Source organism: Anabas testudineus, chromosome 5, assembly GCF_900324465.2.
Source record: "Anabas testudineus chromosome 5, fAnaTes1.2, whole genome shotgun sequence".
In the NCBI taxonomy this organism is placed as follows: domain Eukaryota; kingdom Metazoa; phylum Chordata; class Actinopteri; order Anabantiformes; family Anabantidae; genus Anabas; species Anabas testudineus.
Window position 1 is genome coordinate 17,737,780 of NC_046614.1, and position 14,709 is coordinate 17,752,488.

Consider the following 14,709-nt stretch of genomic DNA (forward strand, 5'->3'; position numbering starts at 1 on the left):
GCTTTAAGATGCAGTCTTTCATTTCCATTTTGGGGGGGGGGGGGTGTTTAAGTGCTACTACAAATGACCTGTGGTTGTTCTAGCTGCAGTGTGTGAAGAGGTCTCGTGTTTCTTGTGGGAACTTCTTGCAGAAAGCTGCACCGAGCGACGAATCTGGATTTTTAGTTGCTGACGATTATAAAAAGTGAAATGTGAGCGCATTCCTGAGGGTCAAGGTAGAGCAGTGCGGCTACACAGCTGAGGGCTTATTGAAAGATGAGTACTTAGCAGGAAATTAGCCTGCAGCATGATCGGGGGAGGGGGGGGGGAATTGTAGAAACGGGCATGCTCACACATAAATGCCTCCTCATGATACTTTTTTTTTTTTTTTTATATGGATGTAACACTAGTCCTATCATTATGACTTATGAAGGTAATAAGTCACTCTTGCTGAATCGTAACATGACCCAGTCTTTGTGTTCAGGCCTGCCATGAATCCAGTCTGTGCAGACTGTCTGACTTGGAAAGTTGTACAACTGTGCTGTGCTCAGGCTTTCAATGCCCCAGATTTGGGGTGGGAGTGTGGCAGTGCGGCTGTGGGAGAGCGACAGCTGACTAACTGGGACCAGAGAGGATGGGGAGTGAGGGGGGGACGGAGAAGGAGGAGGTGGTGGACAGACAGTCGGTGTCCACTGTTGGGGTCCCGGGGGAAACTGAGCCAGAAGAGAAGGGACTACAGTTGCAGCTGTTGTGGCTCACACACAGACACAGATTATTCTTAGTCCATCTGTATATGACTGTGGCATCTTTCAAATTTTATTAGAAAATTTACACTGTTATGTAAAAGTAATATTTTCCTGTGAGATGGAGGGAAAATAGACACACAAGACACATTAATCATCTGTGGAGAAATGATTGGAATATGTGTCCACATAATTTAGGAGAATCCTCAAAAAACCATTTTTAGAATTTCCTGTCCATCAGCTTTAATCAATACTCAGTGTTTGTCTGCTCTCAGAGCCACTGAATGTGACGTTAAACTGTGATTTTCAGGACCTCTGCAGTAGACATTACTTTGTTTTCTTGGGCAAAGTGCTCGGGGACAGAAATGAACTGACTGATGCGGTTTGATGTGTATCTCACAGAACGAGTCTCAGGGACCGAGTGTCGTGAAGTGCCTGCTATCAGCTGCAGCAGAGAGTTCATATTGCCTTTGTTTATTTATTAAAGACTGATGGAGTTGTGGTACAGATTTAGAATCAATTTAGTGCACAGTCGATGCACAGGCAGTGAGAGACCTGCCGTCTTTGCCCTCAGTGAACCTGTTAGTCATGCTGCAGCACTTTACCGTTGAGCAAAACAGAAAAGAATCAAGATCCTGTGTAAATAGTATATACATTTCACATTTTATCATGATATTAAGGACTACAACAGTGTACCCCAGCCCTACTGTTACGCCACTGCTAACCTTCTCTGTCCTATTCTCTAATCATTTACTGTATCTATATTTCTGGGTCTCTGCAGAAACATTTGATAGTTTCCAAGACCAAGACTGAACTATCCATGTCAGAAATAAGAACAATCAGTTTTACAACCACCTAGATTGAATGAAGCTACAGTCAAAGGTTGAAATAACCACCGACTGTGTCCATTTCATTTGTTTTTGTGCAGATTAATTAAACAATTTAGCTTCTCTTTTTATTATGAGAATGGTAAAAACGATTACGTCTAACGCTTATCATAGAAGCAACTAAGTGTATTTACAAAAGTGTAGGAAAGCTGTGTGTGTGGGAATCCCCACTAGAGCTGGGTAATAACCAAGTACAGCTATTTTTACTTGTAGTGGAAGTGCCACATGATTACATTGTGTTTTATTCCAATTTGCAACTACTACTGAACTGTAACTCATCATAATCTAATATTGATTGCTACCACTTTGCCTGAGAATACATATCATGATCCAATTAGTCGGATTCCACAAACTAATAAAGGAACAAACTAAACCTACTCAAGAACAAGACACAGTGACATTTCTTTCTGAAAGCAGATTTAATTTATAAAGAGTCAGTGACAGTTTCACGGTGCACATGACACAGAATCACTACTGAAGGTTCGCAGAACCCTGATGAAATATATCAACGACAGTGTTTAAAAAATTACACTTTGACAGCTGTAAATAGGAAGAAATAAATGTTTACATACACAAACTGTGTGATATGACATTTCAGACTGTGCCTTGTAGCACAATTGTCTCATCAGAAACCCTCCGTGTGTGTGTGTGTGTGTGTGTGTGTGTGTGTGTGTGTGTGTGTGTGTGTGTGTTGGACCCTCTTCTGTATATATTGACCTGAATACTGAGACGACACCATATGGATCTACTGGCCAAAACTCTCAAAAGGCCTAAGGCCTAATCCTGTTGGCTAAGTGGATCTGGTATCACATTTAAAACTGAGCGAAATGAATAAACTTTATTTTTTTTTAACAGGAGTATCAGATTGTCCTTGCATAACAGTGGTCCTGTATAAAACGAGTGTTTTGAGTCAGAGCAGGCAGTGCTATATGCAATCCTGAGGGAATCCTGATATTTATATAAATTTGTGAAGGAAGCTGTAGTTGAACAGTTAAGATGCTGCTTGAAATGTAAAAAAACATTGAAACACTGGACAGATACTGTACCTTTTTATAATGATGAGCTAATCAGTTTGTGGTTTAAATACAAGTGTTGTTGCATTGTTTACATGTTACGCTAGGACCTGCACTGTTACTGTGACACATTTATCTGTGCAGACTAATGAAATTCATGCGATGGGTTATTACAGTAAATGTTATGTGTTATTGCTGCAGTTTTGTTGATGGCAAATATGTACAATATTCTGTACACTGAACCTAATCTTATCTTTACCTCCACGTCATCACTATTACAGCCCTCTAATGCGTAACCTGTGTATATACAGCATGGAACACCATCGTCGTAATTTAGTTCATCCAATGCTTCAGGATTAACAAGCCATTTCGCATCTTCTTCTAGCCTGTGGCGAACAAGCTTTACATAACGTCCGGGTACCAGATGGCAGTCAGTCAGTACTTGTGGTTGGCTGTGCCATCTTTACCCCCTCCTCACTGTGTGTAACAACCCTGGAGGAAAGACGGTTGACTCAACATGTGCCATGTGTTCATGGCAGACAGCAAAATTAGTATTTCAACATGACAGCAAGCACAACATAGCTGAAACGCATCTGAAAGTTTAATGTGCACTCTCTTAAAAAGTCATGCACTGTATTGCTGTTGTGTCTTATCGGGCAAGATGAGAGGCGGCAAGACTTTAAACTCTATTTGAAACCTATTTAAATGGCAGTGTCACGCTTTCCTGTGTAGCAGTCATTCCCTGAGCATGGTGAATGAGAATTAAAACTGAGTTTCCAAAGCTTCAAGAGCTGTCGGACACAAAAGGGAAGTTGTTAATGTGTTTAGTGGCAGTGCGTTCAGTAACAGCTGTTTGTAGCATCCTTTTATAAAAACAGTAAACATGCAAACTAACTGTTGTTGTGTATTCATAGATACAAACCATTGAGATATGAAGTGTCCTGTACCATAGACAAAAATGGACAAAGTCTGTGTGATGTGACAATCTGAGAAAGATCATTTCTATGTACCGTCGTCGAAGACAGATCACTCACTCATACATGCATACACCCAAGAAGAAATTTGAATAATACAAAACTTGCAGTTTATAGAAATCCTCTCTCATATGCTCTGCAGCACACACTCTCAATCAGAAACGCACCGCAAACGAGGTTTAGGTTTTAGGATTGTCAGACAAAAATGTTGCCCTGATAATCTCTCTGTTGCAGGAGAAACAAGTTGTGGGTGTGAAGTTCATTAGTTAGTTTTTGGAAGATTACTGTATGCGAACCTCTGTCATTCATTCATTCCCTTTCAGCACAGTCTAAATCCCCCAGCACCCCGTCACTCATTCAGTCTGGCATCACTGGCCATTTGTTGGCCTGAGATTCCCTGTCAGACCCACACAGCTGTGTTGTAGTCAAACAAGGGCTGCATTTTCTCCAGACCAGTCTCAGGCTGTCTCCTGTCTAAATAAATCCCTGCAAACGGCTGCTGGTGGAACTGAGGGAAGTGTTGTTGGTGTTGGAGGTTCTGCTCCGCTTCAGCTAGATGTGGACACGGCCTGCCCTTGCCCGGCTGTCCATTTGCCCAGAATGGCAGGTAGAAGCTGCCTTTTGAACTCTTAGGAACTAGTTTCTTTGGTCGTTTGAAGAGGTCGCCCTCTGGCACCTCAGGAGCCATCCAGCCCGGTCTCTCCTTGAGTAGTTTGTCTCTGTCGGGCCGGACGCTGCGCAGGAACTTCTTGAAGATATTTGTGGTGAGCGAGAACTTCCTGCAGATCTCTTGTGAGCGACTGAGGTGGAGAGGATGAGCTGGTGTGTCCGGTCTGTCCAGTCCTCCATCAGCTGTCCTCTCCTCCCTTCTCTTCCTCCTCTCTTCTTCTTCCACCTCCTCCCTCTCCACCTCGGGCAGGTCCAGCCAGTTGCCCACAAGGTCGGCGAAGACGTTGTCGCCCAGCACTAAAGGCTGTCTGTTGCGGCTGCGACTCATGAGTGAAGAAGTCCAGTCACTGGCGTCATCTGTGCTGTCCTGCGAGTAGTCGCTGTCTAGTGAAGGACCCTCTCTGGAGAGGCTGTGCAGGATGCCAGGCAGGTCCACCACCTGAGCACGGCGAGGAGCCTGTGGGTGAGGGTACGGCTTTGGTGGAGGGTTTCCCACCATTGGTCCACAGAAGTCCACCTGCGGGGCGGTGTATCCTGACCACCGTCTGGGTATAGAGTCAAGGTCATTGTCACATCTTGAAGTTGTTTCACGTCTTTCACTTGTTTCGCTCCCACTATCTAGACTGGATGCGAAGGAAGACGAGGTATGCAGGCTGCCTCTGATTTGGCATGGGCTGTGGTCGTCTTGGCTAAAGGTGTTTCTGCTATCCAAAGATGGCCTTGGGCTTGGAGTTGGACTCGGGTTGGGCTCCTCGGGCATAGTTTGGCTAAAGTTGCAGGACCTCTGATCCGTTTCCACAGTTGAAGCTGCCGCGGCAGGATGTGGGATCCCTCGATTTATGGGCCGACCTGAAATATCGAGGTTTTCAAGCGCAGTCTGGACCTGAAGGAGCTTGAGTTCCTGGAGGGCTCCCATCATTGAATTCATCTGAGCGTGGAGGCCATCTCCAGCTTCTTTCATAGACAGCTGCATAAAGACAGAGAGAACAATAATGAGACACAAATCAGGACAAGTCTGGTTCGGCTGAAGTCTTGTACTGCTCATCACTTACACACAAGAGAGTACAAGAAGCATTAAATACACGTATTAATACAAATCAGAGTAAATGACCTGCTTCTCATCTCTATCAGTTATGTTCTTCACCTTGTTTAATTAAGGGTCATGTGGCCTAGTTTTGGATGGTAAGCCAGGGTCCCATATGGCTTGCGTATGAGAGGATCCAACCCGCGACAGCTGTAAAACAGACTCGCTTGGCATTTCTTTCTTCACTCTAATCCACTCTCTAGTTTTCTTCTTTCTTTCTTCCATTTACCTTATTCCATTTTTGCTTTCTCCTCTGAGCTCTTTGTCTTAACTCTTCCTTCCCTCTGCTCCGCACACTCTGCTTTTATCTTCTGCCGCCTCTTCCTCTCTTTCTGCTCCCATCTGTTTAAGAGCCTGTGTCATGTGATCTCACTAACCGTCCTCCACTGAATGGAGACAGAAAACCCAGAGGCAGCATCTTGTCCTGACCTGTGCCGTAACTCGCAGGCCCGAATCATTGCACACTGTTACCAATACACTGAATCGTTCTTAGATTTCCAAAGCACACCACCACACACTACAAGTTGTTTTTTTTTTTTTTTCTACACAAACCAACCTGTCAGTCAAGATGTTTAGGTTAAACTGCAGCATGTCAGTGATTAAAATTAAAATGCATTTTAATGCAAATAAAATAGACCGCTGTTGTGAAAACACAGCTTAATTCTAGTTCTTTAGCATTAAATAACGTGAGAATAAAACAAAAACTACAAGGACCACTTTCTTGACATGCACCTCATTCTCCTGAATAAAGCAAACATTAGAAATCCTTGCTAATAAAAACCCACCTTACCTTTTATAAACTCTCAAAGCAGGAGGTATATATCTGTCTGTCTCTCTGCTGTTCTTGGGCTACACTTCTGCCAGCCTGTCACTGTCTCTCACCTTTCAAACTGAGCCGTCTGACTGGCCCTATATGTATCGGTCTCCAATGGGGGGACACCGCTGGGTGCAACAGCCAATCAGCACTGCCCGTCTAGACTCTAATGCCCAAATGGTGGGGTGGGGGGGAGTGGGGTTACTCGGGCGGAAATGGACTGACAATGAGAGGAGTGAGAGGGGAGATGGTGAGACGGAGCGAAGGGGGTGGTGAGAGTCGGGAAGGAAGGGGGAGAGTCGATTGGGGAGGGATCCGTCGCCATATGTTTGGATGTCGAAGAGAAAACTGTTGATGAATTTAATTATGTATGACACCATAAGAACACATGAGGGGAGTTAGAGATGGGAGAAATGGGGGAGTAGGTGTAACACCAGGCTGTGATACTTAATCTTGGGGGAGCAGGGATTGTGTTAGCCCCCGGGGTGGGAAAAATAGCTGTGTAGGACATCTGACAGTATGGCATCGTCAAGCAAAACGATCCATAAGCTCTGTGAGAGCTGTTGACACAGGGTGGGTTGTATGGGAACACTCGCGTAACAAGAATGTCCATGTGTAATACTATTAATAACAAACACTGGACTAAAAATAAGCAAATATACTAAAGCACAAACCAACTTGGTTATTGTTGGGACCCTAATATCATGCTCCCTACAAAATTAATTTACTTTCCTATCAGACGTTTTCTGAAATGCTAATTTGGAAATGGTGGCGGTGGGTGTGGATGATATATATTTTACAGTGTTTTTGCTGTAACTGTACATGTATAAATGGTGATGATATGAAAGTAATATGACTCAACAATATATTTTCAGTCACATCAAAATAAGGTCTTTACAGCTCAGCAAACAGTGATTAGAGAATAAAAGGTTATCATCAAATACTTAAATTTCCCATTTATATCAGCAGTATTGTTTTGTTGTGACGTCTGGTACTTCTATCCAATACCCACGCACCTTCAACACTGACACCGTTGCTCATCACCAACATATGGCTGAGTGAGTAGGTGCACAGGGGCGTGAATAACATCAAACATCAGATAATAAGCCTATCAATGCAAATGCTAGGAACAAAAGCCTCTGAGCTTGAAGGTTCATATAATTGGCACAATCAGGTTGTCTCTTGTCTTTGTGCTTTCCACATGTGGCTGACTTAATAATAGTTATGATTTACTTTCTTCCACATCAAAGGTCAACAAATCTGAAGACAAGATCTGTGGCTTTATGTATTGTTGTTACATGTCTACAGTAAAGTTTTATGCACGTATGAGCTGAGGGGTTACATCACTCTGAGCTGCTACTGAACCACTTAAATGTACTAAATTAGTTTTTTGAAATATTATCTCCTGCACACACACACACACACACACACCCCATTCTTATGCAGTCTGAAAGGGTCCCACCTGTTTACATGCGAACCAAAAACACCCTAATTTCACACTCACAGTCCCCGAAATGCACACATTCCCCCAGGTTATTTAAAACCATAGTTTGGTTGTTTACTGGCAATTCTATTTTTAAGGCAGCATTAATAATTCATATTGGTCCCTGGGCAACAAACGGAGAAACAGCAGTAAACTAAACCCTATTATTCCACCTTTGTCATGCCAACTAACTCCAGGCACCCCACCATTACGTTTTCAAGGCTGAACTTTGTGGCCCAAATATGTCAGCCTTTTCAACTTTCATTCAGCCGTCTGCTCACGATACTAAAAGTGACTTTAAAACAACGTCCTGCGGCGGTGGCTAGTTTAAACACAGATGTTTGTCATCCTCCAAGATGTCTCACTTTTACAACGTGTGACTCAGCTGAGGGCCTTGTTAGAACAAAGACATGAGGATGATGCAGACTTGACAGGAGCTACACAAGCACCTTAAGGTCTTTAAAAAAAATTGGAGATGAGAAAAATGTCTGTCTAGTTTAATTTAATACGAGAACTGGGATGAAATTAAGGCTGTAGGGAATTGCTGTACTGCTCAGAAACACTGGCATGATTAACCCAGCCTTCTGAAGTTTAGCTAAAACTTTTTTTTTTTCTTTTTACTGAAGCCTCCAAGTATTTCTGCCTATTTTTGTTGTTTGTTTTTACATCAAGTCCTAAAAAAATGATTTTAATAAAACAAGCCAAGTGAAAACCTCCAGAATGATGAGTGGGGCCTGTCCAGATTTCCCCCCTTTCTCCCCCGCATCGTCTTCTTCTGGCTGCAGTGATGCCAGCCAACCAGACATAATTGCCAATTAAGGACTGAATGCTTCATAGTTTAAGAACAATGGCTGGCAGCATTGAAGTAATGCTGAAAGAAAGCTTATTAAAAAGCTCTGGCCATTTAAATAATGATTTAAAAAAAACAGTCGATTAAGTTTCATTTTACATCCTCCACCTTAAGATCATTCAATGTACATGCAAGTAAATTAAAATCGGTGCTTCTCCTCTTCTGTACTGAAGAACTTCACTTATGGAGGGAAAAACAAAGTCACTGTGTGAACACACCAAGCTCACATATCCACCAACGTGTTGAGACTCGCCGCGCTTGAATGAAGTCAGTCTTTTTTTTAAATGTATGTATGTGTGAATGCTTGCGTGATGTGTTCATTGACATACATTTCTAGTATTATTAGGTGGAAAATAAACACAAATGGTAAAAATAAGGAACAAACACCGCTCTATATAAAATACAGGCCATTCACTGTTGATGTTTGTTTGTTGTTGGCCAGAGGGGGAGGAGACAGTGAGGCCAAGGTTATTGGGCCCAAAGGTCTTCCTGTTTTGGAGCTGGGAAGCTTGTGTACAACATTTAAAATGAATAGTGGGCTGTGAGGGTCAAGGACAGGAATGGGGGTCTCTATCCTGGGGATACAGAGAGGGTCTCTGTAACTGCCCCAAGGTCATGATCAAGAGGGCAATAAAGCTGCACAGCATTCACCAACAGAAACAAATTACTGTTCACGTGGCAATGAATGCCTCTTTGACTAAACTAAGTCTTCACTCGTGTTCAGCAGTGTGAACTGTCCAACACCGACTCGCTTCCCAACAAAGATTCCCTGATGGCCTTTTTAGAAATGGGAGGTGGTTTAAGAGCTCATTTCCTACTAGCTCATTTATGCTATTACAAAAAAATCTTCTATGGGAGACGCTGAACAATTTGTATCCTCACTATCGTCATCTTTGGCAGATATGCAAAGATAGTCCGTTGTCTTCCTGGCTATAAATCCTCAGTGCAAGTAGTAATCAATTAGAAAGATGCTTGATAACGCAGCAATTGACGTCAGCACCTTTTTGTGTGTGGGCAGTGAAAGTGCTGGGCCAATTCTCCTGCCCACTGCTGTAGGAGCAAGTGTGACGTTAATTTTTCTGACGCACCACATCTTAAACCCACTCCTCGCCTAACATCAAAAGGAGTGTAAAGTTACATAAGCATTTTCCTGAAGAAAATGAGTGTGTGATTGCTGAAAGCAGAGCTGCAAGCACTGAGTTTGGTGTTGAAATGGAAGTGAATAGATCTTATATAGATATTATCGAATTCATCCGTTCAGCTCTATGAAGCGTTTTATAATTTTTCAGCTCATTGTTTTGGTTTTATGTCCTGCAGCTTTACTGTTTTGGTTCATTGCTCACCAATTAAACTGCAATAAACCAACTCCATGCTACCTGGTCCTCAAACAACAGACGGATCCCAACGGCGGATACTAAAACAGAGCTAACAGAACGGTGAATATTGGAGTTAGATCAGTCAGATAGCCAGAAACACAGCTTCAAATGAGTACTAACAATAGTTCTTGTCTGTTGGATGTGAAATATAGCATCCATGTGCTAACATAGTAATAATTGGTAGTATTCAGTATACAGGTTGTTCAACTGCCCTCTAGTGGCCAAAAAAACCCCAAAACAGAAAAAAACAAACAAAACAAAATGTAATTTTAAGGCTAACAACAGTGGAGAGCACAATACCAACCTAACATCAGCGTTAGACCAGCGGGTTCACGTGGGTTTACAGCGGAAGCAGGCTTAACCACTCAACTGTCTCTAGAAACCGTACATCCTGAATAAATCCGCTCTTTGACATCTCAGGTTGTCGTCTGACTTTCCATTCTATGGTAAAACAGGTTCTACTGTATTGTACTGTATGTGCAGTAATGGTAAACAGGCTTTGTAAAGGGTTGGTGCTTCCACCTCTAATACAATGATCACCCACACAAAACCCCACAGCTGCCACTAAGAGTTGGTCCAATTTTAGCTGAGGGGAAGGAAGGGCAGGTTGGAGAACAGAAGCCATGAGGGAGGCACAAAACAAATGAGCTGAAAGTTAAACCACAACACTGCTTTGTGTTTTGTGCAGCTTTCTGATCCCACACCCCAAAGGTAACAAAGAATATTCAAGTTCAAGCTTAAAGGTTTTGGCACTTGTAGTACGTGTGTTTCTCCGATTTCGTGACCTCATGTTTGCCAGCTTTGGCGTCGGATTCCGAGGTGACAGTCGCGTTTGAAACTTGCCTCAGATGAAGAGTGATGCATGTGAAATCGGCTTCAGCTCTGGTGATTTGAAAAGCTCAGATTTGGTCTTTGGTGTCTGACGTGACGTTAAGCAGGTGTGAACCCTACATTTAAACACGATGAGTCAAAGGCATGTCAGGGTTTGTATCTCCCACTCCAAGCAGACAGGAGGGGATTATGCTTCTTTTCACGACTCTTTGTCTGCCTGTTGTATGAATAATGAGTCATACATGAGTTTAAAAATATTCCATTGTATCTTAAGGATTTCTTCAGACACTGTGATGCTTTTACGTGAATAAATGGAAGCAAACAGCCTGTTGACAAACTGTTGTCAGAGTAGCAACTAAAAGGAAGAAATACAATAATACATTTCTGACACGTGCTTGATATGGTCAGAGAAATGGCTGCAGACTCTGTCAGGTCAAGGGTCAAATGTTCAAGCGTGACCTGACACTACCCCACACAGACCGACGACCCAAACCCCTCATGCAGCGGTCACACTTTCATATGACCCTTCTTTTTTTAGAGTTGACAATGCATTTGGTTTCTGGGTGTCCACTGTGGAGCGCTGACTTCAGCTGTGATTTACGTGACTTCACACAGACTTTGAATGCCACACACACATTTGTGGAATGATAAGCTGATTTCCTCTCATGTAAATAAGGTTACCTGAAATGTATCGGTAAACATTTAAAGCACCATGGTGGTGTTTTGTTTGTTTCGGCTCCTTATTTAAACATCGTGTACACTTAATAACTTTGCACACCACTTTGAAAAGCAAGAAGTACAGTTAGGTTTTTAAATGCAGTTCACCACCTGTGTCGATGAGGAATTCATCCATCACTACTTGGCCAATGACTGACTGAGCCATACAGTATAATATTCTCTTTCCAAACAGTGAACTTCTGATTTAAGGTGTATGTGATTTGTAGGAAATGGTCCAAATTATGCAATGTGCATATTAAAGAGCCACTCGACTCAGCCTCCCGGCTGCAAGTCGGTTGTTAGATGTTTGTGATCTGTGCCTTGCAGGTGGAGCCGGTTTACCACTCTCCAGTGAGCACTGGATCAGAATCTGTCACAGTGGAAAGAAAAGTGACAACCTTGGCAAAGACGCCGCTCGTTTCTGTAACAGATTGCATCCCACATGGTCCCGTGCAGGGGGAGACTACCTCGGCTTTTTAACGGGCATCTGCTCCCTGTCCTCCTGTTTGATCCGCGGCGTGGCGTGACACTTTCTCTTTTATGTTACCAAACTGTGACAAGGCTGCTAAAACGCAGCACGTCCTCCTGGCATCAATGTTTACTCCCCTGAAATCTCGAGTGCCACTTCACAGACTTGCGGCTAATTTGGAGCAGCAAATCAAGAAGTCACAGAGCAGATCATGTTGCAAAACACGTGGCCATGTGATGCTCTTCTGTGGGCCAGTGGCTGGATAGAAAAGGAGGTGGGGAGAAAAAGTGTATCTGCTTTGTAGATGATTCCAAATTAAATCTGTGCCAGTTAAGTCTCCTTTGAAAATGGGTGTACTGTGTGCCCCCTGCCAAATAATTTGGGTGTGAGGGTGCAGCGTACAGATTTTGTTTTACATTTCAAAGAAGAGGGTAAAAAAAAATGGCAGTCTAAATTTGCCATCATCAAACACATTGGCGCATTAGAGGAGAGATGTGAACATATGAAATGAGGGAGACTGACAAATGAATTTAGGGCATGATAATGTGATGAAACTCTCTGGGCCTGAGACTCACTGTGTGAAGGCAAAACCTCACCACAGTGGGTTTGATTCAAGTGACTACAGATACAAATGTTCTGTGGATCTGTTTATTTTAGGTCCTGCTTGGCAGAAGAAGAAAGCGGTCTTGAGCTCATTAAGCTTGAAACATCTGTCCCAGATGCGTGGACAGAGTAAAAGGGCATGCACATAATGCCTCTGGTGTGCTCAAAGCTTAAAGGCCACACAAATGAATGCGATTTAAAAATACACATGCACATACAACTGATGATGACAGTCAGGAAACCTAAAATGAACGGAGGCGACATATTTAGTTAATTTAGACATTTTACAATTAGAACACACTGTAGGTTTTGTTTGCGCATCCATGACCGAGCATCATAAAAATGAAGGTTTAAACCATACATTAATAAAGTAGAGCAGTGGTGATGGCAATGATAGAAGTAGACACAACAGGACATACCAGCTCTTGCTTCAGTCGCCTCAAACACGCATCCATGTTTTTGCATTCTGGCTTGGAGTGCTGTTGTTCCATTATTATTATTATTTTAAATACATGAATTTCAGAGGAAACGCTTCGATAGGAGCCGCTCCAGCATGACTACGAAAGCTTTCTCCTGGTCAGAAATGTTTTTAAAACGGCGCTCTTTTGGAGAGCTGGACGCAATTTGCGATTTGCAGATGCGCAAATCCTGCTGAGGAATGCGCGCTGTGCTCGTAATGACGCGAATCCTGTAATAAAAAAGAAAAAAAAACTCCTGATGACGACAACGTGTTTACTCCAAGAAGTAACAATGAAGTCCTTTTCTTTTTTTTTTTCTGGCTGCGTCAAGAAGCTCAGTCCGTGTCTGTCCCTCTGCTTGGCTGCTGTCAGCCTGCTCGCTCCGTGCGTCTCTGTGTGCGTTCTGCCTGTTTCTCCCCCTCGCTGCTATTTTCTCATTCAAGAGGAGCGCTTACGTTGCCCGTCCAATTTCCTCCAATGACTGAGCCTCTCGGGGCAGACTGAATCTCATTCAAACCAGGGTCAAACGGGACCTATCGCTTATTGTGGACGAGTAGATTTGTGCGCAGCAGTTGTTCCAGAGAGGAAATTATATCATGTGGAAATATTTGACTCTAGTCTGAAGAATCAGATAGTTGGAGCTTCACAAAGAACACAAAATACAAAAGTAAACCTCTCTAATAGAATCGTGCAGTCATGATTGCATCACACTAAGGAGGAAGTTTAAGGGGGATGAGCCTAAAAGAAACCAGATGTGTCATAGGGACAGTTTCCTGCCACCTTCACTGCAGTCGGAGAGGAAACACCTGAGCCACAGGCTTTTGTTGTGTGACCTGGATATAATCCTTTATTAGCAAGGGAAGGAAGAGTGGCACATACAAGGCAGCCAATCTGTTGTTTATCAGCCCTTCACTCACAATATAGACTTGACATTTGGGAAAAGGTCGCACGTTTATCTGCCACAATCTATGCACAATATGTAAAGGACACTAAATAAAGTAAATAAATGAAATGTTTGCAATAACAGTTGTATTGAAGAAATGTGTGATATTGTATTTTCTGCACAAATATATAATCATTTCAAAAGATATGTGTCACTACAGCAGAAAAAAGTTAATGGGGAGTCTCTGTACAGTAATGGGATTACATAATTCACCACATACACGATAAAATCTGCCTTTTTCTGCACCTTCATCCATTTTCTGGTTGTCCAGCGCACACTCAGGAAACCTGGTGTCTTTTTAGATACTTCGCTCATCTGGAAGTTTTAATATCACAGCTGATGTTGGTGATTTATTATTTTTTTTCCAGATGGATGGACGGATGTTTAGAGAGAGAGAGAGAGACGAGGAAGTAGGCCAATCTAAGATTCCAAAAACAATGAAACGGGTGGAGAGATGAATAAATCATCTTAGCACAAGTTAACTTCTGAGAGAGAGAGGGAGCTTTAACTGACTTGTGTACTTTATTCTGTTATCCTTTTAGAAATATTCAAAGTCCAGCCTTGTGCTGTGTTTATACAGTAAATCTGTAACCATTTCATGGCAATAATTATTGTTTTAAAAAAATAACAAACAGCAAAGGTTTCCACATGTGATCCGTCCCAACCTTTACCCTCACTCTGAGCTTTTATAGGTTATTTTTGACTGAAGTAGCAAAACATGTGCATCACTCTGTCCTAGAGCCTGATGTAAAGTGTTCAGCTTGTTTTACTTTATCTCATAAACCATTCAAAACCCAAATATGTTCAAATTGCTGT

General features: G+C 42.6%; 1 protein-coding gene across 1 annotated transcript; it reads right to left on the reverse strand.

The window, feature by feature from the left end:
* Positions 1–2,032: 2,032 nt before the first annotated feature.
* inka2 (inka box actin regulator 2) lies at positions 2,033–13,565 on the reverse strand. Its single transcript, XM_026350075.1, has 2 exons — positions 12,912–13,565; positions 2,033–5,232 (listed from the first exon to the last, which is right to left on the reverse strand). The coding sequence occupies exons 1-2, from the start codon at positions 12,981–12,983 to the stop codon at positions 3,997–3,999; spliced, it is 1,308 nt and encodes a 435-aa protein (XP_026205860.1). The 5' UTR covers positions 12,984–13,565; the 3' UTR covers positions 2,033–3,996.
* Between the last annotated feature and the right edge of the window lie 1,144 nt (positions 13,566–14,709).

Coding starts and splice junctions, on each gene's coding strand:
- inka2 (XM_026350075.1), bottom strand. CDS start 12,983: ATGGAACAACAGCACTCCAAGCCAGAATGCAAAAACATGGATGCGTGT. Junction 5,233..12,911: donor GGCGACTGAAGCAAGAGCTG/GTATGTCCTGTT, acceptor GTCTTTATGCAG/CTGTCTATGAAAGAAGCTGG.